This window comes from Petaurus breviceps, unplaced genomic scaffold (assembly GCF_028583685.1).
Source record: "Petaurus breviceps papuanus isolate PSGF00001 unplaced genomic scaffold, PetGlider_PUasm1.0 182, whole genome shotgun sequence".
Lineage (NCBI taxonomy): Eukaryota > Metazoa > Chordata > Mammalia > Diprotodontia > Petauridae > Petaurus > Petaurus breviceps.
Genome location: NW_027185786.1, coordinates 3,143,434 through 3,168,189, shown reverse-complemented (window position 1 = coordinate 3,168,189; position 24,756 = coordinate 3,143,434). Strand labels below are relative to the sequence as shown.

The 24,756-nt window shown below is 39.0% G+C and overlaps 1 protein-coding gene and 1 long non-coding RNA gene across 4 annotated transcripts in view; one reads left to right on the top strand and one right to left on the bottom strand.

The window, feature by feature from the left end:
• The window catches only part of LOC138160827 (uncharacterized), a 71,543-nt gene extending 55,065 nt beyond the window's left edge, over positions 1–16,478 (bottom strand). The window contains exon 1 of the long non-coding RNA XR_011168215.1: positions 16,292–16,478. This is a non-coding gene — a long non-coding RNA (uncharacterized lncRNA). The remainder of the gene's footprint in view (positions 1–16,291) is intronic.
• The window catches only part of PRSS54 (serine protease 54), a 55,476-nt gene continuing 44,715 nt past the window's right edge, over positions 13,996–24,756 (top strand). For all 3 annotated transcript variants that reach the window (XM_069087604.1, XM_069087602.1, XM_069087603.1), the window contains exon 1: positions 13,996–14,282. In XM_069087604.1, coding sequence (XP_068943705.1) covers positions 14,174–14,282 — 109 coding nt within the window. In that variant the 5' untranslated portion in view covers positions 13,996–14,173. The remainder of the gene's footprint in view (positions 14,283–24,756) is intronic.

Genomic DNA, 24,756 nt, shown 5'->3' with positions numbered 1-24,756 from the left:
CTCAACCTCTGTTCCCCTAGAACTGCAAGCTAGAGAACACTTACTGCTTTACAGGAGAAGTGGATTCCTTCTCAAGAATTACCTATGCCCATGAACTCACATGTACAGACTGAAAAATAAAACAAGGGTAAACTGAGCTTCAGAAAGGGAAGGGACTTGCCCATAGCCACAAACTAATAAATGTTGGAGGTGGGGCTCAAATTTAGGTCTTCCTAACTCCAAGTCTTGCATTCTATATGATCCCTGGCACATAGTAGGTATTTAATAAATGTTAACTGACTCTCTGACTGACTCTCCTCCTCCCCATCAAATGAATCAATCAAGGAAATCCTACATCAAAAGCATCAACAAGATAGGCCATTGGTTGTAATTGGAAGTCAGAGAAAACTCCTGCCAAAACTTTTGGCTATTGAAAATGTGAGCTCTGGGGCAGCTAGGTGGTGCAGTGAATAGAGGACCGGCCCTGGAGTCAGGAAGACCTGGGTTCAAATCCAGCCTCAAACACTTAACACAAAAACTAGCCATGTGACCTTGGGCAAGTCGCTTAATCCCAATTGCCCCTCCAAAAAAAAAAAAAAGAAAAGAAAATGTGAGCTCCAACCCTAGAGTGTAAGTTCCTTGAGGGCAGGGCCAATGCCCTATCAGTCTTTGTGTTCTCAGCCCAGTGGCTTACATGAGTAGATGATTAATAAATATTGATGGGGCTGGAAATTGAGTAATTGTCCCCAGGTCATGCTTGTGACAAAACAATGTCTCCAGGATTATTCATAATTTTCTGATTTCTTTTTCCTGGAGTCTACCCAGGTGTGCCGCATCTTAAGGAAATTTCTCACTTATGTAGAGCTTAGCTTTGTAATAGTCTTGGGTTATTACACAGAATGGCACTGAATCCAGTCTAATGTGGAAAGGGGGAAGGAGTTAATAACCAAGGGACGTGTTGTCCCAATTTCGTTTCTGAATTTTTTAAAAAAAATCTCTTTTTTTTAAAGCTTTACTACTTCTCTCTTAGTAACTGACGATCATAGACAATGTGATTGTGTTGAGGGGAGAAGCTTCTCTGGGCTTCCTTAAACTCATTTGTAAAATGATGGGGTTGGACCAGATGGCCTCTGTTGGTCCCTTTCCATTCCAGCTCTAAAAATAAGAAATTCAGAACATAGAAATTAAAGGTCAAGTCCAACCCTTTCATTTTATAAAGGAGGAAACTGAGGCCCAGATAGACAATGACTTCCCTAAGGCTTCACAGATAATTAAAGTGCCAGAAACAATTTGGATTTTAAATCTTGTCTTCTTTTCCCAATATATCCCTCCAGGTGCTTGGAATATAATAGGATAATGGAAAATAAAAAGAAACTTCTCCCTTAACCAACCCTCAATTGGCAATGTGGGGCTTCCGAGGCCCCACCCAGTTCATTCCCAGAGTCCCCTTGGCCACTGTGTACTGAGCCCCAACTAGTTCCTACCCTTCATCTCTTTTCCCTTATTCCCTGGGCATTCTGGTTGGAAACCCATCCCTCCCCAGCATTCAAAAAGAAACTCCTGAAAATCTGATTTGTAAAAGCAAGAACTTCTCCATTTTAGAGGACTCCATTTTTTTCTCTCCCATCAACTTCCCAACAAGAAATAGTGGGGAACCAATGGTCAGCAGGTTGGCCAAAGCCAATGTCTTTGTCTCCCCTTTCAAGCACTTCCGTCCGAGAGCCATAGAACAATGTGAGGGACTCAGGCAGTGGGCATAGGCATGCAGTGGAGCAGATCTTTTTTTCTTTTTTCTTTTTACAAATGAATTCTCATCAATTCCCTGAAATTATTTACTTCATTGGCATTGCCTTTCCTTACAAAGATGCTCAACACAGACCATGCTTGTTATAGACAAGAGTGCCACCTGCTGAGAGAAAACATTATTGTAAAATGTAAAATAAAGACTTGCATCTCTGAGCCTAGGTTTCCTCATAGGCCTGTGGATGAAGGTGCTGAAGTGATTTGACTCAATTCAACAATACCTGCTAAATTCAAGGCACGTGCTACGTTCTGGGAATACAAAAACACAAGTAAGTAGGCTCTGTTCTCAAGTCTCTTGTATTCTGCTGGACAGAGAATATATAACTCATAACACTAAGTGATTTGAGGAGGGAAAATCATTAAAACTGGGGATGGGGGTTTGGGTGGGGTTTCATAGAGAAGGGCATGAGATGAAAAGGAACTGCATTCTTTTGCTTTTTTTTTTAAGGGCAATTGAGGTTAAGTGACTTGCCCAAGATCACACGGCTAGTTATTTTGTGTGTTAACCATCTGAGACCAAATTTGAACTCAGGTCTTCCTGACTCCAGGCCCAGTGCTCTATTCACTGCACCACCTAGCTGCCCCCAGGACTGCATTCTCAACAAAGGACATGGTCTGGGCAAGTGTTTGGAGACATAAAATGAAAAAGGAATAACTGTTGTTATTATAAACTGGAGACTTTGGTTGGAATCAGGTTGGAGCAAAACTGGTTCTTGAATATTCAGTGTGAGCATTTACACATTGGAATTTGGCAAATGTGATAAATCAGGGCTTGATTTATTGTTTTGTGGATTGTTTAGACTTAAGGAAATGATGGTGAAAATGTCATTAATGCAGATTGTACTTAAAAGTGTGTCATTCGTATTTTTTTCCTGAAGAGTTGGATGTTAAACATTTACTAGTAGACCCTGGTTGGAATATGGAATTTATGAAGAAGAGTATCCTAAAATAAAATCGAAAAAAGTAGAATGGAGGCCTATTGAGGATAGTTTTAAATGTCAGACTGAAGAATTTCTATTTTATCCTTTGGGTAATAGGGAGTCAATGAAGATCCCTAAGCCACAGAATGATGTAGTCAGATCTATATGTTAGGAAGATTATTTTGGATGCTATGTGGATAATGGATTGGAAAGGGGAGGAATATCCAATAATTACTACAAAAGAACAGAAAAGAAGCAATGGGGGCCTGAACTAGGGTGTAAATAAAAAGAAGAAAATGGATGTAGGAAAGTTGTGGAGGTAGAATTAGCAAGACTTAACAACTGATTAGACATCGGGAGGGAAGAGTCAAGGATGCCTCCTAAATTACAAAGCTGGGCAAAAGAAATTTGTTCAGGGGGAGGAGCCAAGATGGTGGAGTAGACACAGGACCTCTGCCCAGTTCTGGCTCCCACCACCTCTAATACGTGTAAAAAAATGACTCTAAACAAATTTTAGAGCTATAGAGTGCACAAAGTGACAGAGAGAAACAAACCTCCTGCTGAAGGCAGGCCAGCAGGCCAGCAGGAAGGGTCTACTGCACTGGCCTGGGAGCCAAGCTCAATCCCCCTGTGAGCAGGCGCCAGGGTGGCCCCGAGCAGTGATGGCCAGAGCAGACTTCAGGAGAGTGAATCACCAGCAGCTATGGCAGTTTCCAGACTTCTCAACCCATAAATGCGAAAGACAAAGTAAAAGGTCAGTGTGGAACTCTGTTGGAATGGGGGGAGGGGACAGAAGAGTGCAGGGGGTGGAGGGCGTCTGGCCCCTGCCACGGGGGAAAGAAGTGGCGGAGGTGTGGTGGCTGCAGCTATTGCCGCATTCCAGAGCTCTTGGACTGCAGATCATAGGGGGACCAAGCAATCATTCAGAAGGTAATCTCTCATGCTTTGACCTGCTTGGATCTGGATTGCGGTCTTGGGTGGTGGTCCTGGGGTGTGTGGCCAGTGTGCCAGAGCTTGTGGGGGCTGCAGAGAGTGTGTCCTCCTAATAGCTCCGGCAGCTGCAAAAACCCCAGCGATTTGGGACAAAGCTCTCTCCATTCTGAAAGCAGAGTTCTACCATGGCAAAGAGCTCAAAGTCAAGTAATTGACTGGCAACATGAACAAGTAAAGGAAATGCAATCCTACCGCAGATTCCTTTTTTGGGGACAAAAAGGATGAAAGCATGGAATGGGAGGAATACAAGGAAATCAGAACTCCTGCATCAAAAGCTCCCAAGGAAAATATGAACTGGTTACATGCCATGAGGGGGCTCAAGAAGGATTTTGAAAATCAAGTAAGAGAAGTAGAAGAAAAATTGGGAAGAGAAATGAGAATGATGCAAGAAAATCAAGAAAAATGAGTCAACAGCCTGACTGAAGAAAATAACACCTTAAAAAATCAGCTAACTCAAATGGCAAAAGAGGCCCAAAAAGCCAATGAAGAGAAGAATGCTTTAAAAAACTGAATTTTCCAGATGGAAAAAGAATTTCAGAAAGTCACTGAAGAGAATAATTCCTTCAAAATTAGATTAGAGCAAATGGAAGCTAATAACTTTATGAGAAATCAAGATACTATAAAACAGATACAAACAAATGAAAAAATAGAAGGCAATGTGAAATATCTCACTGGAAAAAACCACTGACCTGGAAAATAGATCCAGGAGAGATAATTTAAAAATTATTGGACTACCTGAAAGCCATGATAAAAAAAAAGAACCTAGACACCATCTTTCAAGAAATGCTCAAGGAAAATTGCATTGATATTCTAGAACCAGAGGGCAAAATAGAAATGGAAAGAATTCACAGATCACCTCTTGAAAAAGATCCCCAAAAGAAAACTCCTATGAATATTATAGCCAAATTCCAGAGTTCCCAGGTCAAGGAGAAAATACTGCAAGCAGTCAGGAAGAAACAATTTGAGTATTGTGGAAACAAAATCAGGATAAAACAAGACCTAGCAGCTTCTACATTAAGGAACCAGAGGGCTTGGAATATGATATTCTGTAGGTCAAAGGACCTAGGATTAAAACCAAGAATCACCTACCCAGCAAAACTGAATATAATGCTTCAGGGAAAAATATGATCATTCAATGAAATAGAGGATTTTCATGCATTCTTGATGAAAAAAAAACAGAGCTAAACAGAAAATTTGACTTTCAAATACAAAAAGCAAGAGAAGCATGAGAAGGTAAACAGGAAAAAGAAATCATAAGGAATTTATTAAAGTTGAACTATTTACATTCCTACATGGAAAAATGATAATTGTAACTCATGAAACTTTTCTCAGTATGAGGATAGTTGAAGGGAATATGTGTGTATATGTATATATATATATGTATATACACACACACATACATATAGATGTATATATACATACATCTATATGTATGTATAGGAGGGTATATGTGTTTATAAATATATATGTGAGTGTGTGCATATGTATGTATGTTCATGTATACATAGAGGGCACAGGATGAGTTGAACATGAAGGGGTGATATCTAAAAAATAAAATTAAGAGGTGAGAGAGGAATATATTGGGAGAAGGAGAAAGGGAGAGATAGATCAGGGCAAATTACTTCATATAAAAGAGGCAAGAGAAAACTGGTACAATGGAGGGGAAGAGCAGGAAGGTTTCATGAGTTACAATTATCATTTTTCCATGTAGGAATGTAAATAGTCAACTTTGCTCTCACTGAATTTGGCTTCAGGAGGGAATGACATACACTGAATTGGGTATCTTATCCTACATGAAAGTAGGGGGGAAGGGGATAAGAGGTGGGATGATAGAAGAGAGGGAAGATTGGGGGAGAGGGTAGTTAGAAGCACACACTTTTGAAAAGGGACAGGGTCAAAGTAGAAAATATAGTAAGTGGAGAGTGGGATAGGATAGAGGGAAATATAGTTAGTCTTTCACAATATAACTACTATGGAAATGATTTGGGTAACTACACATGTACAACCTATATTGAATTGCTTATCTTCCCAGTGAGGGTGGATGAGGAAGGAAGAAGGAAAAAAATCTGGAACTCAAAGTTTTAAAAACAAATGTTTAAAATAATTGTTTTTTTTTTTTACATGCAACTGGGAAATAAGATATACAGGCACTGAGGTATAGAAATCCGTCTTGTCCTACTAGAAAGTTAGGGGGGACAGGGAGGATATAAGAGAGAACAGATTAGGGGAAGGGGTATTCAATAGGCTTGGTATTTTGGGGTGGGGTAGGGAAAAAAACAGAGAGAAACATTAGTATCTCAAAATATTGTGGAAATGAATGCTGAAAACTAAAAATAAATAAGTAAATTAGAAAAAAAAAAGCAGTCTAACAACAACAAAAAAAAAGAAATTTGTTCAATCCTGTCCAACTTGTTATGACCCTGTTTAGGGTTTCCTTGGCAAAAATACTAGACTGATTTGCCATTTCCTTCTCCAGCTCATTTTACAGATGAGGAAACCAAGGCAAACAGGATTAAGTGATTTGCCCAGGGTCACACAGTTAATAAGTATCTGAGGCTGGATTTGAACTCAGGAAGATGAGTCTTCCTGATTCTAAGCCCAGTATTCTATCCGTATTTATACTTAGCTGTCCTGAAAAAGAAATATGGAGGTTGAAAGAAGGTATCTGTTTATGGAGAAAGACAATCAGTTGTATTTTAGACAAGTTGAGTTTGAGAGCAATGAAATGGATGTTAGAAAAAGATGGGTTAGATATTTGAAGACAAGACATGACAGATGATTAGCCTGAATGTTCCACTATCACCCCAATAATATCAGGAAGAGCTCCCATAGCACATTAGGTGGATTTGCCCTGGGGCAAACTTATGAAAGACGCAGACAAGATAGGCATGAAATGGCTAGCCATGGATGGGTTATTACATGCATGGAGAGAAAATCCAGATCAAGGAGATCAGATCTGAGTTTGAAGTTAACATCTGAGTGAACACCTTGAGTTTGGAATGTTAATAAGCCATCCATCCAGGTGGAGATATCAACATGAGTGATAATATTCATGTTGTCAGCAACTCATCATTCTGTCAAAACAGAGAAAAAAAATAACGTCTGCTTCCCATTTTGCTGACCATCAAGTTGAAGACCATATGTGAAGGGTATGAGCATACCAGGTAGTATTAGTGATCTGTTACAGACCTCTCTTCTTGTCAGAAAAGAGCTTGATTAAAATATCTTGTGTTAATAAATTTTAAAAGACAACCTGATCCATAACTCCTGTAATTTAAGCATGAACTGTGTGGTTTTGAATATCGTGGGAACAGATGAGTGCCAATGGCCATTCGTTATAATAAGCATGAATTAGTTTACAGATACAGCTTATGAATGTTAGTATACCAGAAGGTTCGTTTGCTTTGTATCTGATTATGAAATAAATGAGTCTCATTTGTATGACACTTTGGTATTTTTTTTAAAGAAAAATTCATTCCATTAATTTTTTTTGTTGCTGTTGGGCAATTTTCATCTCACTTCTCAGTTTATATATCTAATATTTCTTCTAAAAGTTTTCTCACATTATTAGGGAAATGTTTCATGGAAGCTGACAGACTTCAATTAAATGTCCAGAAGAGGTTAGCAAATTTAGGATTTTTTTCCCCATCACCCAACCTCTTTTCCATTTATGTTCTAGGTTTGAATTCTTCCTCTTCCTCTTAGTACTCAAATCCCTCATTCTCTCTGGGCCTATTTCTTCACTTCTAAAATAAGAGAATTGGACTGAATGGTTCCTTCTAGCACTAAAACTATGAACCTGAGATGAAAGGGAATGGCTGCCATCCCTTGAGTGGGTTTCACAGTTTACAGCCTCCACATCTTTGCTTATATCATTCCCTATGCCTTGATGCCTTCCCATTTAGCCCTAACTTCTGCTTCCTGATCCCTAGCCATCCTTTAAGGTCTGGGTTAAGATGCTTCCTCTTAGGTGAAAAAGTCATTTTTCCATAATCTGCTTTCATAGCATTGTATACTCATCTTCAGTGCTTGTATTCTGATTTCTACTTGAGCTAGCTGTTTCTATTTCTGATCTCGTTTGCACAAGATTAATAATCTGTTAAGTGTAAAACTTCCCATGTGTTTTATGCAATGTCACCTAATCTTCATAACTGCCCAATGAAGGAGGTAAGATAGGCACCATTTCACAGGTAAACTAAAGCTTAGTGAGGGGCGGCTAGGTGGCGCAGTGAACAGAGCACTGGCCCTGGAGTCAGGAGGACCTGAGTTCAAATTTGGTCTCAGACGGTTAACACACAAAATAACTAGCCATGTGACCTTGGGCAAGTCACTTAACCCCAATTGCCCTCCAAAAAAAAGGTTAAAAAATATAGGGGCAGCTAGGTGGCGCAGTGAACAGAGCACTGGCCCTGGAGTCAGGAGGACCTGAGTTCAAATCTGATTTTAGACACTTAACACAAAAACTAGCTGTGTGACCTTGGGCAAGTCACTTAACCCCAATTGCCCTCCAAAAAGCAGAAAATAAAAAATAAAAAAAAAAAGCTTAGTGAGGTGAATGAAGCAACTTTGCCCAGGGTCATACAGCTCCTAAGTGTCAGAGGTGGGATCTGAACCTGGCTCTATGATGATCTCAGCTTTAGGGACCTATGAAGTCATCTGGTCCAAGCCCATCATTCTACAGATGAGGATGTAGGGCTCAAAGAAGTGAAGGGACTTGACCAAGGTCAGACATGGTAAGAAGGAAAGTTGGGATTTGAATTTAGGTCCTCAATCTTCAAACCCAGCATGCTTTCCACTGAACCACACTGCCTCAAGAGTCTCTTCTGGCTTCAGATCCTCTTTTTCTTTCCACTCTAACACTAACTTTGTCCTCATTGACAAAGACCATGCCTTATTTATTTGTATATATTTACTGCCTAGCATAGTACAAAGTAGGTATTTAAATTGAATGAAGGAATGAATGAATGACTTTTAGAGTTGTGATGCATCCTTGACCTTCAAGTTTGAAGATGCTCCTGTTGACTAAAAAGTAATGCTTGATTAACCTAGGACACTGCTGTAGAGTGAAGGCTAAATGGGCAATTCCATTAAAGTAAATAAATACACTTTTTCTGTATTACCGCTCCCTTGCAAGTAAAATGATTTGACCAGTTTTCAGGCGGCTTTTCAGGTTTTGTGCTGAGTGGGCAATGCAGGAGTTTGGTATTGCCTCGACAACCTTGCCTTCCTAAACAATCCCCTTTTGGTGTACCTCCTTACAGGTCTACTTCACCCAGTTTGCATTGCAGGGATTATCAATTCACTGCTCCCCAGCTAAGTGGGTTCCACTATATATTTTTAGAAAATTCTTAAGTCTACTGGGGCTAAGATTAGTTTGCTTGTAGGTTTTACTGAAAACATGGTCCAAGATTTTACTCTAAATGCTTAACCTTACCTTCACACATTAAGCTAGATGATCAGTTGCTTTGCATGCCACCCTTAGCCTGTTCTGGAATGTGTTGAGATGTGATGGGAATGTTTTCTTCAGGACCAGGGAAGGCTCTTGCTGTAAGAATGGCTTTTGGGTGAGGTTCATGGGAAGTACAAGATCCTTGGAAAGATATCCTTGGTCCTTTGGACCTGTAAGCATGCTTCAGCCTCACCCACACATCTGGAATCAGGTATTGCAAGCCCTGTTGGCCCCGACCCAGCTGGAGCCAGTGCCCGTGGTATCAGTATAGAAAAGATCTCTCCCTCTGAACTTGTTCATTCAAGGTGTAAAAACATTGAGGTCTTGAAAAAAAGCAAAAAAAAATCCTTCTTTTCTGATCTGTGAATAAGTGGGTAAAGGCAGCCACATAAATGACATTTAAGTCTGATATATTTACTCAGTCAATAATCAGACAATAAACATTTATTAAATAACCAAATGTGCCAAGGGGCAGCAAGGTGGCACCATAGTGCATGGAGTGCTGGGCCTGGAGTGGAGAAGACATACTCCTGAGATTAAATCCAGCCTCAGACACTTAGTGACCCTGGATAAGTCACTTAACCTTGTTTGCCTCAGTTTCCTCATCTGTAAAATGGCAAATTGCTTTAGTATCTCTGCCCAAAAAACCCCACATGGGGTCATGAAGAGTTGGACACAACCCAACAACAACAAAGTTTAGGTGTGAAGAGCAAGCATATTTGAATCTTAGGAAGAATTTGGTGGGATTTTCTCCCTATGTTTGCATATGGTTTATATAATATTGGAAATAAGTGTTCTTTAAATGTTTGATAGAATTCACTTGTAAATCCATCTGGTCCTGGAATTTTTTTCCTTTGGAAATTTATGGCTCGTTCAGTTTCTTTTCCCGGGATTAGATTGTTTAAATTCTTTTTTTTGTTCTGTGAATTTGGATATTTTCTATATTTTGCAGCTCCTAATCCATTTAATTTAAATCATCAGCTTCCATATGATTGGACAAAAAAAAAGTTTCTCATAATTTTCCTTTATTTCTTCTTCATTTGTTGTGATTTCTCCTTTTTCATTTTAGGTCATGGAAATTTGGCTTCTTTTTAAAAAAAATCACACCAACTAATGCTTTATTTGGTTTATTTTTCAAAAAACAGCTTCTAGTTTTATTTATCAACCCAACGGTGTTTAATCTACTTAAGAGAATAAACTTTTGCCCATTTTAGGAGCCCCCATCTGCAGATAAACATTTGTTAGCTCTAATTATGGATGGATCTTATCTGCTGTTTAAAACAGATGGGAACCATGCATTTTAAAATTCAGATTTCTCATTGATTCAGGTTTTATTGTGCTTTTAGACATACAAATAAGCAAATAAAGGCCCATCTTTTTTTTTTTAGCACTACTATTCTCTTCTCATGATGCTTGTGCTGTGAGTCCTGTGACACCACAGTCTCTGAAGAAGTCATATTGTAAACAGAGGCAGAACTAGGAATTTTTGTACCTGGGAGGTGATAGAAGTGCCTTCAGGTATGTTGGAGTGACAGGGATGCTGGGACAATATCGTGAGGAGGAGGAAGGAGGAGCTCATCCCTTTGGACCATATGGTGGCTTCCAATACACATTTATTGAGTCCCTACTATGTTCCAAGCACTATGCCAAGTGCTAGAGATATAAGTGCAAAGAATGAAATAATCCCTAGTTATGAAGAGCTTATGTCCTAATGGGAGACATAAATGTGTGTTTTTATAATGTGTGTGTAGATATGTGTGTACACATATGTAGAGATAATATATGCATATAATACGTACATGTATAAATATATAAGTATATATAAGCACACAAATGCATATTAATGTATATGATTTTTTTATATAACATACAATTTATATATAAATATATGTATACATATATATGTGTACAATGTCAAACCTTTGGACATTACCTGGGGCATTCTTTCTCAGTCAAGGGATAGTACTCAGCAAAGCTGCATGAATATAAACACAATATCCCTTAGACTAGTAATATTTAGGGGGGGAGAGAAATATAATTCTCTTCTGATGCCCCTTCTCTGAGGAAAGCAGAGCAGGACCAGGCTAGTAGCCTCAGTCTTGTGCTTTCTTCCAGGCACTCATCAAAGTCTCCCTTGGAGAGGGGGTGCACAGTGTGCCATAGTTATCTATTCAGTCTCCATTTAGATGAACCTATGTAGACATATGTCCACACAACCTATATGAGTGACATTCATATAGCCTACATTTGTTTCAAGCTTCCAATACAATAATGGAATGATGATTCTGTGCATTTCTTCTTAATGGATTGTTCAAGTACAACCAATTCAGCAGAATTTCACTTGACCATTTCTGCATCAATGATCACGCTTTATACACAAATAATGTGAAATAATTTTCAGCGCTAAAAGGTTGAGGATTCTGCCAAATAATAGCTTCTCTCTGATCCAGGGATCCTTACCCAGTGAATTAGATCTAAGAGCATATAGCAAAGCCTTACCTTTAAGGCAAAGATTAGTGCTACACAGCATTTCCAAAAACACCTTCTGGGATTTCCAAGTGGAGGAGAATGTTGTCAACCTCCCTTTCCCACTCACAAATTTCATTTTCAGTTCAAGCTCACCTTCTCTAGATCATCCCAAATTTAAAAAAAATTAAGTATTTAAAGTGTCTAGAATTTTTAATATTTTAAGTATTTAAGATGGATCCTTTTACAAAAGTAAATATAAAGGGAGCAGGGGCCTATTCCACAGCATCAGGACAGGAGCAGAAGTCTACAGTTGTCAAAGGCAAGTGTTGCTAAGTCCCTACTTTATAAAGTCATGTGGGAGTCTCAAGGTTATTTCATGGCCTGGATGAAAGCTGCCAGGAGTAACAGAGGCATTTTGGTTATCTTAACCCAAGTAGAAGGAAGGACGAGGGAACTTATCCTTGGGAGGGTAGAGGGTAGGGATTAGTGAAGGTAGGAAAAAGAAAAAAAGTCTCAACAACTATCCGAGGGTCCCTTTTCTGTGCTAAGAAGTACTGAAAAGGGCTAAAAATGTGTTGATTGGCTCCAGATCCAGGGCCATCTTGCAAGAGTGTGAAAGGACTGCCTTAAGAAAGAAGAAGCTTAAAAAAAATAAATTTAATTTAAAAAAAGAAAGCATAAACTGCAATAGATTTCAGCTCCACCAAGAATCTTCTTTGCAGTGGAGAAGAGGAAGTACAATCAGACCTATTCCAATCTATGAGGAATCCAGAACAGTGGATGCCAGCTCAAGCAGATAACAGCTGGGTGGAAAGGTGACTTTGGCAGTTGAGCGTGGCCAGTTGCTAAGAGACAGAGTTGTTAGTGATATCAGAGCAACCCTGAAAGCACCAGTTGTCTGGGTAGTGTTCCATCAAATGGGAATCTGGTGTGTGTGTGTGTGTGTGTGTGTGCATGTGTGTGTGTGTGTGTGTGTGTAGTGTTGTAGGACAATGGTTTTACTCCTTGATTTTTCCCTCATTATTTACTTTTCTATTCTGCCCTAGTTAAATGTTTTGCTATTTGAATTATGGCTCCTTTTTCTCATCTGTTGTTTGAGAAGGCACTGGATAGGGGCTCAAATTATATTTTTATGACTGTGTCTACCCTAAAGGTCTAATACTGAACCTTGGATAGAGAATTCCAGAATCCTTTGGCACCCATGGTAGATTAAAGTACACACTACTTTTTAGGAACACATTTATTGTATAAAGTAGAGATGCTCTTAGACTTGGGATACTGGAAAACTACCAAGTAAAATGCCAGTTTGTTCCTGGATAAATATTTGCTAGTGTGGTATAGTGGTATAATGAGATGGACCCTGGTTTTGGAGTCATAGGATGTGGAATCAGCTCTAAGCTCTGCCCTGTACTCTCTGTTTGACCTTGAACATGCACCTTAGCTTCTTTAGGACAGCCCCCTTTTCTTCATTGGTAAAATACTTAAATTAAGTAATTGCTAAGGTTCCTTCTGGCTCTAAATTTTTAAAATTCTAAGTCATTTAAAGAATCAGTTTGTTGCTGTCATAGAAAGGGGGAGAGTTGATCAGTTTTTGGTGCTCTGATCAATTTACTTTATCAGCTTACAAAACACATCCTGGACTTCCAGGAAGAGAAGTTGCAGGAGACCCCACCGTCCACCTCAAAATAACAGCAAGAGGAATGTTGGGTTTTTTAACTATCATCAAAAGAAAACTGTTGGTTTTTTTTTTAAATAAGAAAACACTTGGAGAAAGGAAAAAAAGAACTCACAGAATACCAATAAGATTGAATCCCAAAGGAACAAATAAAAGGAAAACTCCAACACAATGAAAAAGTATTGTAGATTAAGTGAAGACAGAAATGCCAAAAGAAAAACAGATTGCAACAATAGCAAAACAGGTACTAGAAATGAAACTGGAATGTCCTTAGGATACAATAAAATGGAAAATGGAGGCAATACAAAAAATGAAATTAAAAAAAATCTTAAGGGGCGGCCAGGTGGCTCAGCGAGTAAGAGCACCGGTTCCAGTGTTGGGACGACCTGGAGATCGAATCCCGGGCTCAGACACTCAGCACCACACCCAGAAATAACTGGCCGGGTAACCTTGAGCAAGTTACTTAACCCCAATTGCTTAAAAAAAAAAAATCTTAGATTAAAATGAAGCAACGTGAGGACAATGAAGTTCAAGGTTGGGAATAGACTATTGCAAGAATCTGTGATTTCATCAGTGCATGCATACCCCTGACCCACCCAGATCAGCACCCTTCTGGGCCGCCTTAGTTGCTCTCCAACGGTTGCCACATAGCTAAAGATGTCGTCATCCTGCCAGCTATGTGGTGACGAGCCTCTCTAAATGACCTGGCTTGGTTCTCAAATGATAGACACGCATCTGTACTAGAGGCAGAGTAAAAGCTTTTCCAACATAGTAAGGTTTGCAAGCTTGAGTCTGAGCTAGGCTTATATCAGGCCTGCCTCTGTGCCACGATGAAACATTGTAGCAGGACTTGACTACATAATACCTCTGGAAAATGGAAAGAAAATGAAACAAATAGACTCAATGAAAAAGTGCTTTGTGTTTCTAGACAATGAAGTGGGATCAAAAGAGAAAGCAGAAATACAAGTCTGGAACTTACATGCCTGGAGTCTGAGTAAGTAAATGTGATGAAATAGGATGACAGAAAGGGTAGCTAGGTGGTGCAGTGAATAGAGCACCAGTCCTGGAGGCAGGAGGACCTGAGTTCAAATCCAGCCTCAGACACTTAATTCTTACTAGCTGTGTGATCTTGGGCAAGTCACTTAACCCCAATGGCCCTGCCTTCCCCCTCCAAAAAGGCAAAAGAAAAGAAAAACGAAATAGGATGACAGATAAGGATATCAAATGGAAAAATTGTTGGGCTTGACAAAAATTGTTAAGGAGAAAAGAATTTGATTAAGGAAGGTTTCCCAGAAATTTTGAAGAAGGGAAATAGGACTATATATATCAATGCTAAACCCTATATTTAATTCAGCATTGTCAAACTTCAAGATTACAATGATAACAAGATGATTTTGCAAGGTTAAGATGAAAAGAAATATACACTCCCCCCCCCAAATCAAATTGTCTACAAGTTTCCCACCAAAGTGAGGAGGGACAAAGGTGGAATGTGCCAAAAATTGTGATATAAAACTTGATCCTGATATCAGTTACTCAGCAGGGGAAAAAAGCATTTTTGAAGACAAAAGATGAGTTATTTAACAATTACATGAAGTTACAGAAGGCAGATAGATTGCTTAGAGGTTAGAGCACTGGGCCTGGAGTCATGAAGCCCTGAGTTCAAATCTGGTCTCAGACACTGTGTGACCCTGGGCAAGTCACTTAACCTCTGTTTGCCTTAATCTACTTAAGAAAAAATGTCAAATCACTCCAATATCTTTGCCAAGAAAACCCCATGGACAATATTGTTGTGGTATGGTCCATGGGGCCATGAAGAGTCAGATGTGACTGAACAACAAGTGGGCAGAGACAATTTTAAGGCAGCTTTTGATAATAGCGCAGAGCCTGTGATGCATCATCAGGTTAGGATTTGTGGGATGAACTAGCTGGTACCTCAGTAGGCAAATAACAAGAGAACAGCAGAGGGCTGTTTTGATTAATAACAGAACAAAGAAAATAGAAAAAAATGCATATCATAGAAAAAAGAACAAAACAAAGAGGGCAGGAAGGATCTCAAACATGGTGGGAGGGGAAACTAGAAAACTTACCGAGTAAATGCAATATAATACAGAAACAATTCAGCGTTATGTGAATATGCATGTGTATGTATGTGCATGTATGTATGTATGTGTGTGTGCATGTTAAGGTGGGGACAAGATTGATATTAGTAAAATAAGGAAGATTGTATTCCCTTCTTGTAAAAGAAGTAATTTAACAAAATGTGGTAGAAAGTTAGACAAAATAGATGACTTTTTATAATATGCAATAAAAGGATTTTTTTTTTGGCCAGGGTATATAAGAACCAGCTTATACTGACTCACAAGACCCACTATCACATTGTCAGTGGGAGTATTTACATATCAGAAATGGGCAAACACTACAAATTAGGGCTTAATTTATTGTTTCATTGGTTTTGAGGATTAAGAAAGTAATGGGGGAAATATTAATGATGCAGATTAAGCTGAAAAGTGTGTCACTGGTATATTTTTGTGCCCCTCCCCTTCCCAGTAAGCTGTTAACATTTATCAGAGCACCCCTGATTTTATGTGACAAAAAGTAATGAATCCTGAAAATGGTTAAATAAACAGAGGAAAGCCTTGATTATAAACTTTTCTGATAAGCCTGATTGCCAAAATCTATAAGGATTTTATAAATTTGCAAGAGTAAGTTGCATATAATAAATTGTCCAAGTATGTGAAGAGGCAGCTCTCAAAAGAACACACATTTTTCTTTCACAACATGGCTAATATGGAAATACGTTTTGCATGACTGCACATGTATAATCTAAATCAAACTTTCCTCAAGGAGGGAGGGAAGAAAAATTTGGAACTCAAAATTTTAAAAACTGAATGTTAAAAATTATTACATGTAATTGGAAAAGAGAAAATATAAAACTTTTAGCAACAATGAAAAAATAAAAACCACATTTTATCAATATCCACATGAGTAAGTGCTGATACTCACTAGTAATCAGAGAAATGCACATTTCCAGAACTCCGAGATCCTGCATTATATCCATTAAGTTGTCAGAAAGTATTGATAACAATAACATTTAATGTTGGTGAGAGTATGAAGAAGTAAGCAGTCTTATTATGCTTCGAGGGCAGCTGTGAATTGGACCAAGACTGGTCATTTAAGTCACATCTCTTGGCTTATTTATTGGCTAATTAAAATTAATTTAATTAATAGTCATCTCATTATGTAGCCATTGAAAATCTGGCTTTCCTAGTTCTGCTTTCTTCACTCCATTATTAGCTCATACCAGCTATGCTATGTTTCTCCGAATTCCTCATGGTGTAATAATATTCCATGACATGGATGCATCGTCCTTTATTTGGTGATTCTCCAAGCCAGTGGGAGGGGGGCAGATTTTTCCACTAATTCTAGCAACTTCTTGGCTTGTGCTACATACTCTGTCTTGACTATAGTCACATCAATCGCAGAGAAGTGTAAAAGTGGAGCATCATTCTTTTCAAAAAGATTTCTGGCTTTTCTTTTGCAAGATGCAGAGTTGAAAAGGGCAGCTGCCCTTGGCACTTGGGCATTGGAAAGAGTGAGTTGATTTCCAAATACCTGGGTTTCTTGACAGGCTGCTCTCCTCAGCAGGTAGGTCTCTAGTGGGTTGGTGCATTTTGTTTTGTTTCGGTCTCGCTAGTACACAAAGTCCTGTTGTTCATATTTGATTTTTATGGGACCTTCCTTTCTGTCTTTGAACTCCTTGGGTTGCTATTGGTCTTCCATTTTCAAAAAGGACCAGTGACATCACGGGGTGATGTCTTAACTTCTGCACAAATTGGATGTAAGTGAAGTAAGGCTGCACAAAGTCGCCAGCCTCATTCTCTCTCCCAGAGTCATCCAAGTCCAATGGCAAGACAAAAGTGAGGACAACCAGCGATGACCTGGGATGCAGTGGATGACCTTGGTGGCATCAATGTCTGACCAAGCTCTAGGCACTCCACAGTGCCCACTCCAGCTGCCTTCATGGCTATTGGGACAAATGCTCACCAATTAGATCTCTGTATCAGAGAGTAAGAAATGCAGACTTACTTTTCTTACATAGTTCCAAATTATTTTCCAAAGTTAATTTTGGACTTTAAAACACCTTGAAAAGGCAAGGGATAATACAGATTCTCATTTAAGAGCTAGAAAGGACCTCAGAGGTTATGTAGTCCAACTACAGATGGGGAAACTGAGGCCCAGGGAGACTAAGTCACTGGTCTAGGATCACATAGATAATAAGCATCAGAGGTGACATTTGAAGCCAGAATCTCCTTATTTTAAAGCTGATACCCTTTCCATTACACCACAGTATCTATGCAAAGTGAGCTAGAAATATACTTTCAATAATTGGTTGCACTTAAGCATTGACCCTTGATTCCTGACATAGAAACTGCCTTTTCACAACATAACGAAAAATCTGATACATTTCAAGAGAATGTCATTTTATAATCTATCATTAGCTTCACAAAGTAGTATTACTGAGATAAAAAATAATTAAGAGAACAGACAACCCAGGGAATGATTTAGATTTAGATCTCTTTTCATTAAAGTTAACCTACTAGTTCCCTGTGCTGAACCGTATAGCAAGTTTGGTCTCTTTTGTGTTTCTGGACTTGAAATTAATATATTGAAACCAGTCTATCAGTCAATCAGCAAACACTTATTAAGCCCCTATTATGTTCCAGGTACTATTCTTGGCACCAGGAATATATATACAGAGAGAGAGAGAGAGAGAGAGAGAGAGAGAGAGAGAGAGAGAGAGAGAGAGAGAGAGAGAGAGAGAGAACTCCCTATTCTCCAGAGGTTTTAATCTTTTAGGGAGATCACAAGCACCCATAAAACTTTATACAAAATCAATATAAGTACAAAGTAATGGGATTGGCCAATGAGGGCTCACTCCTTAGGGCATGCCCAGATTTGCCTTTCTCCATTGGTTTATATATAGCAGAGATATCAAACACACGATAGTCCTGAGTGCTACCTGAATTAGATTAAAATGTAATTGGGAAATATTTAACAAAATAAATAAAAATACAATCAAATATAGATAGCATTACATTTTAATGTTTCTTTTTTAATTTAACATTTTATTTTCCCCCAATTACATGTAAAAACAAATTTGACTTTTTTTTTTCAAAAATTGAGCTCCAAATTCTCTCCCTCTTCCCTCCCTCATTGAAAAGGCAAGAAACTTGACATAGGTTATACATGTGCAGTTAGATAATATTGCATTTTAAAACGACAGCAATATACAGTTAGCAGGGATCCTTATGTACAGATCAGCAGCTTTCATTCCTATTTGGGTCTGACCCCATTAATCTAGAGTATAAGCAGATATTCCCTGCTTGGTTGAGATCTAGCACATGGAACTTTGGCAGTCTTCTTCCAAATATATGTGACTGTATTGGGATGGAGGAAAGTCTTCTAATCACCTGTTTAGTCAGTAGAATCAATGATTCCATAGGGACTGAGCTGAAATTGTTTGCCTATAAAGGGATGACCCACCAGTCTCTCAGTCTCTTTTCCTTCCTAGTGGCATGAGGTAAGAACTGTTATAAGCCAGTGGGTGAGGCAACGAAGTTGTGTTCTCCCTTCCAGACATCATGTGTCTATGAACCTTTCTTGATGTCTCCTTCATTACAGTTGTTTTTTTTTCCTTTTGTGACCCCAGCACTTAGCACAATGCCTGGCAAATAGCAGTTGCTTGGATTGTATCCATGTGAGTTTTTCCTGCACGGACACACATTGGAATTTGTCTATTACTTTATAGTTGGTCTTCTTGAGCTGCCAGGAATGCAGCCAGCCAGTATGGAGCCTTCCTGAACTCAGCTGGGCTGCTCCTTGGACCACAAACAGGCAGTTTGTTGCAAAACCCATACTCAAACTCTTCCCAACATGCTAGCACTTGCCTGATCCTAGACTCTCTGCTCTATCAGCCTTTAAGAATCCAAGGTCACCACAGCACAATGAAGTACTGGCATGAAGACTTTCAGTGGGGGAATTCTGTGCAATGGCAATAATAAGAGCTAGTAACTATATCACACTTTAAAGTTTGCAAAATGCTTTACAGATATTATCTCATTTGATCCTCACAACAGCTCTGGGAGGTAGCTGCTTTTATTGTGCCCATTTTTCAGATGAGAAGACTGACATTAAGTCACTTGTTCAAGGTCTGAGGCCAGATTTGAGCTCAAGTTTTCTTTATTCCAGGCTCTCTCTATCTATTGTGCCATCTAGCTGCCTATTTCTCTTTGTGGGAACAGGGGGCTGAGTAGATAGTAGAGGAGAGAGGTGCTTTATGCATGCCTGTTTAGTTAAGCTGAGTATGCATCACATTACAATAAAACCCCGTAGACATATGTGCATACATGTATTGGCTTTGGAGCTTAGAATGGCTTTCCTTTAGTTTCTAGCTGCATTTTGTGAGCCTGGGAATTTAAACTTGCCTGCCATGCCTGGCCAGCTCTCATGTCCCATTTCAACCACGAATAAGAACCATCTGTTCATCTCCCTTCTCAGTGCTGAGGTAGACAACCCTTCTTATTCTTTTTATTTTTTGTATCCTGTCCTATTTTCTGGCCTTATATTATTTCCACCTATCCTCGTTCAGCATATCACCTAAAAGCAAATAATAGCTGACATTTATAGAGCTTTGTGAAAGCATGTGTAGACACATTGCCTCATCAGAGCTTCACAACATAACACAAATATCCTGGTCCCCATTTTACAAATGAGTTAACTGAGGCTCAGAGAGGTGGAATGATTTTTTCATAGCTATGTTAAAGGGAGAATTCAAGCCCATTTCTCTCTCAACTTCAAGACTGGCCCATTTTCCCACTGCATCCCTATTAAGAGTCCCAAAGAAAAGAGGAGAAAGAATCAGCAGTGAATGGCAACATTAGACAGGACTCCTACACCAATATTGTCCAGACTGTTTATAGTTCCTAAATATCAATGAATTTGGAGTAAATAATAATAATAGGTAATATCAACACTTTGCAAATATAATCTCATTTTATCCTCACAAACACCATTTGAGGAAAAAGTTCATATTATGTGACTGCACATTGTAGCCCAGAAATAAAAGTTTTTCTCCATGGCAATGTGAAACTTTGCCCTCATCTTCTTATTTTCTTGTTCAATGCCTATGTTTTCTGTATACAATGCAGCTGGTTTTAAAACAGCTTTTCTTAAAAATGAGGTTTTCCTGTGAATGACTGGTCTGTACTGTGTTCTCACAGTTGGCCAAAAGGCGTCACTAGAGAGTTCCCCAAAGCTGCTGTCCATTGTACTTGGGTGGTTCTGGGCGAAGTTGGTTTTCTGTCAGGTCAAGCAATTTTTTTTTGTTATTATTGCAAGAAGGAATCAAATGTCATCACTTTTCAGAGTCTACATCAGCTAAAATGAGCCATATGAATGAATGCCTTCAAATGTTAAACACCAATGTTTGATGACATGTGGAATAATGATTATAATCAGTCAGTCAGCAAACATTCATTTATTAGGTGTCTGCTATGGACAATGTATTTTCCTAGGCATTTCAGGTCATACTATATTTATCAGCATGCCCTGTTTAATTGTTCTATGTGCAATTATAGGTTCAATAGTTAACTAATTATGCCTGAAAATGATTAGTGACTAAGATGTCAAATTATTAGCTACAATAATACTCCATGATTGTGATGGTGATGGTGATTGATCTTGGTGGCGATGGTGGGAGTGGTGATTCCACGTGTTCCTATGGTAAAAATCTAGAATGGTTGAAAGACTGGGAAATTGAGGCTAATGAAATTTCTATTTTGCACAGGCTTACTTCAAGTTGCCTCCAGCAACTTTCTTCTCATACTACTCCTCCCAAGACCTATACGTGACTTAAGTATAGTAATTTACACATTTAGGTCAACACGATTGCAAAATTTAATAAAAGAAACAAAGGCAACAATAACAAAGCTATGACTTGACCTCATGAATGTAATACTCTAACCACTGGGCTTATGAGTCATTTTACTATTGTGATCTTTGGGAAGAAAGCAAGAACAAAGAGGGGTATTCAGGAAAGGAAATGTGGTCTCCATCAGCTTTCTTTTTAGGTATTTCTTTTGTAGTTCATGCTGGGAGAAGTAGATATGGTCTTATGCACAATTAAGCCCCAGAAATCCAGTTGCCATAGAGACAGAGAACAACTGTGATGTAACTATTACTGTTTAAGATCATTAGTTGGTTAAAACTGACCTTTAAAACTTAATCAGCATTCTTTTTTCTATTGCCATAATAGGACCCTGGGAATATGCATTAACAAGTTCACATTTTGGAAATAATTCAATTTTTTTCACTATTAAAACGTATTCAGAGGGTGCATGCATACTGTGTTTTGAACTCTCCCTAAGTTCCTAAAACCCAAATGCTCCAAATCCACATTTAACTGGCTTGTTCCCAAGATGATGGGAATGAAGTCCCAGGAAGAAGACTAACCAATTCCTTTTTTCTGTCTTTCTTTCCCTATATTTGCCCCTGAGAGACAACTCCTCAGGGATATGAGGATTGGAGAGGAGGAAAAAAAGAATGAGGTCCTCAGAAAACTATTTTATTTTTGTAATTCTCCTGTCAATCAGTCTGGCTCCTTTCTTTTTGAAAATCCAATAATACCTCGATTAACAATTCTTTGGGGAATGAAATTCTCTTATATTGAAGTTAACTATGCTTAAAAACATCTTCCAGACCCCTGAAAGGCAGTGCTAATGTGTATTATATGGCTTACCAGCAGTATTCCTGCTAAGCTGCACAAGGAACTGTCTGTTCCTATGTCCATGAAAGGTAGAAATAATAGCAATTATAGCTCACTTTTATATATCACTTTAAGGTGTACAAAGCACTAAACATATATTATCTCATTTGATCCTCACAACAACCCTAGGGTATAGGCACTATTATTATCTCCACTTTACAAATTAGGCAACTGAGGCTGAGAGAAGTTAAATGATTTGTTACAGAAGTATCAGAGGCATGATTGGAACTCCAGTACTGACTCCATGTCTCATAATCTGTCCACTACACCACCTAGTTGTCACAGAGTAAATGGGACTGACCCTCCCTAAAACTGTATAGTCAACAGAATTCAGCCATGACTCTCAAAAGCCATTTTACAAAGACCAAAGGGGCTACAATCTGTTATCAGTGAGAGCTCCCTGACCAAAATCATTGCCCCCTGAGTATTGAAGCAAAACTTACCAGAATGCATTTCTTCCTTAACAATCAACACTTAGTAAGCACCTATGGACTCATTTAGGGTTCCTGGTCTCTCTACATCCCTTCCCTCTACCTTGGTTATGAGCCTTCTCTACCCCTTTAGTAACCAGAGTCCTTCTATTATTTAACATCTTTCCTGCATTAAAACTAGAAAGGATGTGGTATCAATCATTTTGTATTTTCCTTCCTTCCTACCTTCTTTTTGTCTCTCTTTGCTTCCCTCTCTCCATTCTTCCAGGCTGTAGAAAACTTTGGATTCCAGGCTAAGGATTTTGGAATTTTTTCAGATAAGCAATAGGGAGCCACCGAAGATTTTTGAGCAAGGGAATAAATGATGTGATTCAAGAACAGTGCTTTAGGAAGAAAAATCTGGCAGTGCTGTTAAAGCTGTATTGAAGCAGGGACAGAATGAAGGCTAGGAAGACAAGTTAAGAGGATTTTATAGTACTCCAGGAGAGAAATGAGGGTATAACTAAAACTAGGAAAGTGGAAGTAGAAATGGTTAGGAGGAAAGGGATGGATGTGACACATGTGTTTTACTGATGAAGAACATGGGGTTCAGAGAAATTACTTTCCCAAGGCCATGGGTAGAAAGGAACAAATACAGGTTTCAAAATCAGGTCCCCTGGCTATAAATCCAGTTCTGTCCCTTCCCCCATGCCTCTCTTTTCTAAGTGCCCTGGTGCCTGAAACACCACCATTAGTTACACATTCTTGTCACATAGCCAAGTCACACAGCCTTGGGTTTTTCTTCACTGGTCTTTTTAAAAAATATGAATACTTGTCAGAAGGGTAACAAAACAACTCAAACTATGTAACTTACCCAAACTCCATCAAAATCCTCCTATAACTGGGAAGTTAACCCTATGTTCTTGAAGGCAATTCCTTCAATCAATGAACAAGCATTTATTAAGTGCCTACTATGTGCTAGGCATTGAGGATACAAAGTCAAAAATGAAACAGTCCCTAACCTCAGGGACCTTTCATTCAAGAGTAAAGTGTAAGCTTGGACAGATCCTACCAAGCCAGAAAGGCTTTGAATACTGGCCCCATGTCAGACTCAGTGCCTGTTATCTGAAAAACAATTGAGAATGGTTCTAAGATGATCATAAGTAGGTTCTTTGACAATAACTCTCAAAAGCCATCTTACTAAGACCAAAGGGGCTACAATCTGCATCAATGAAAGCTTCCTGAACCAAATCATTACCCCCCCTGAAGTACTGAAGCAAGACTTAGCCAAACTACCTTTCTTCCTTAACACTCAACACTTATTAAGCCCCTACTATGTGCTAGACACCAAGATAAGCTATGGGGATACAAATATAATGAATGGATAAGGGAAGAATAAAGACTAAGTGTCTGGGAGGGGGGCTGAATTCTGACTTATGAGCTAGTTTACCCCTATCCTTATCCTGACCTCTACCCTAAAAAAGGAATTTCCTCAAGGGCTAAGAGAATAACCCTCAGGGAGCACTCAGTTTTCAGGCTTTTATTCAGATTGCCAACAAGAGACCTAATTAATGTCCCTTGCAGTGTTGGCTTTCATAATGTGGACAATGTAGATGCTACTCAGCTAGAAAGTGAATTGGGAGTCCCAGCTCAGTTTACATAGACCACTGACTATCTCTCTCAGTACTATATTTATTTTTGTTTCTCAAGAACCTGAGCTGTAGCATAACCACTAACTTGGCAGTGAAAGACTCCTTATCCTATATCCAATTACCAAACTTCAGCTCCAGAGTCTTTTTTTCATGAATGGTTTTTCCTTTTAATAACATTTTTGTAGTTATCTTTTGTTTTTACATCACTTTCATCTCCAGATATTCCCTTCTTCTCCCCAAAGTTACCCCTTGTCACAAGCAATGAGATAAAGATAAAGAGGAGAGGAGAGAAAGAGAGAAGGAGGGAATAGAGAAAGAGAGAGATGGAAGGGAGAGGAAGAGATAGAGGACAGAGAGATGGAAGAAAGAAGGAAGAGGGAAGATAAAGGGAGAAGAGAAAGTCAGAGAGATGGAGGGAAGAGAGAAAGAGAGATGGAGTGAGGGGGAGAGAGAGGGAGGGGGAAAATAGAGGAAGAGAGCTGGGAGAGAGTATGTGTCAGAGAGAGAAGGAAAAGAAAGACAGAGGGAGGGAGGAGAGAGAGAGAGAGAGAGAGAGAGAGAGAGAGAGAGAGAAAAAAAAGT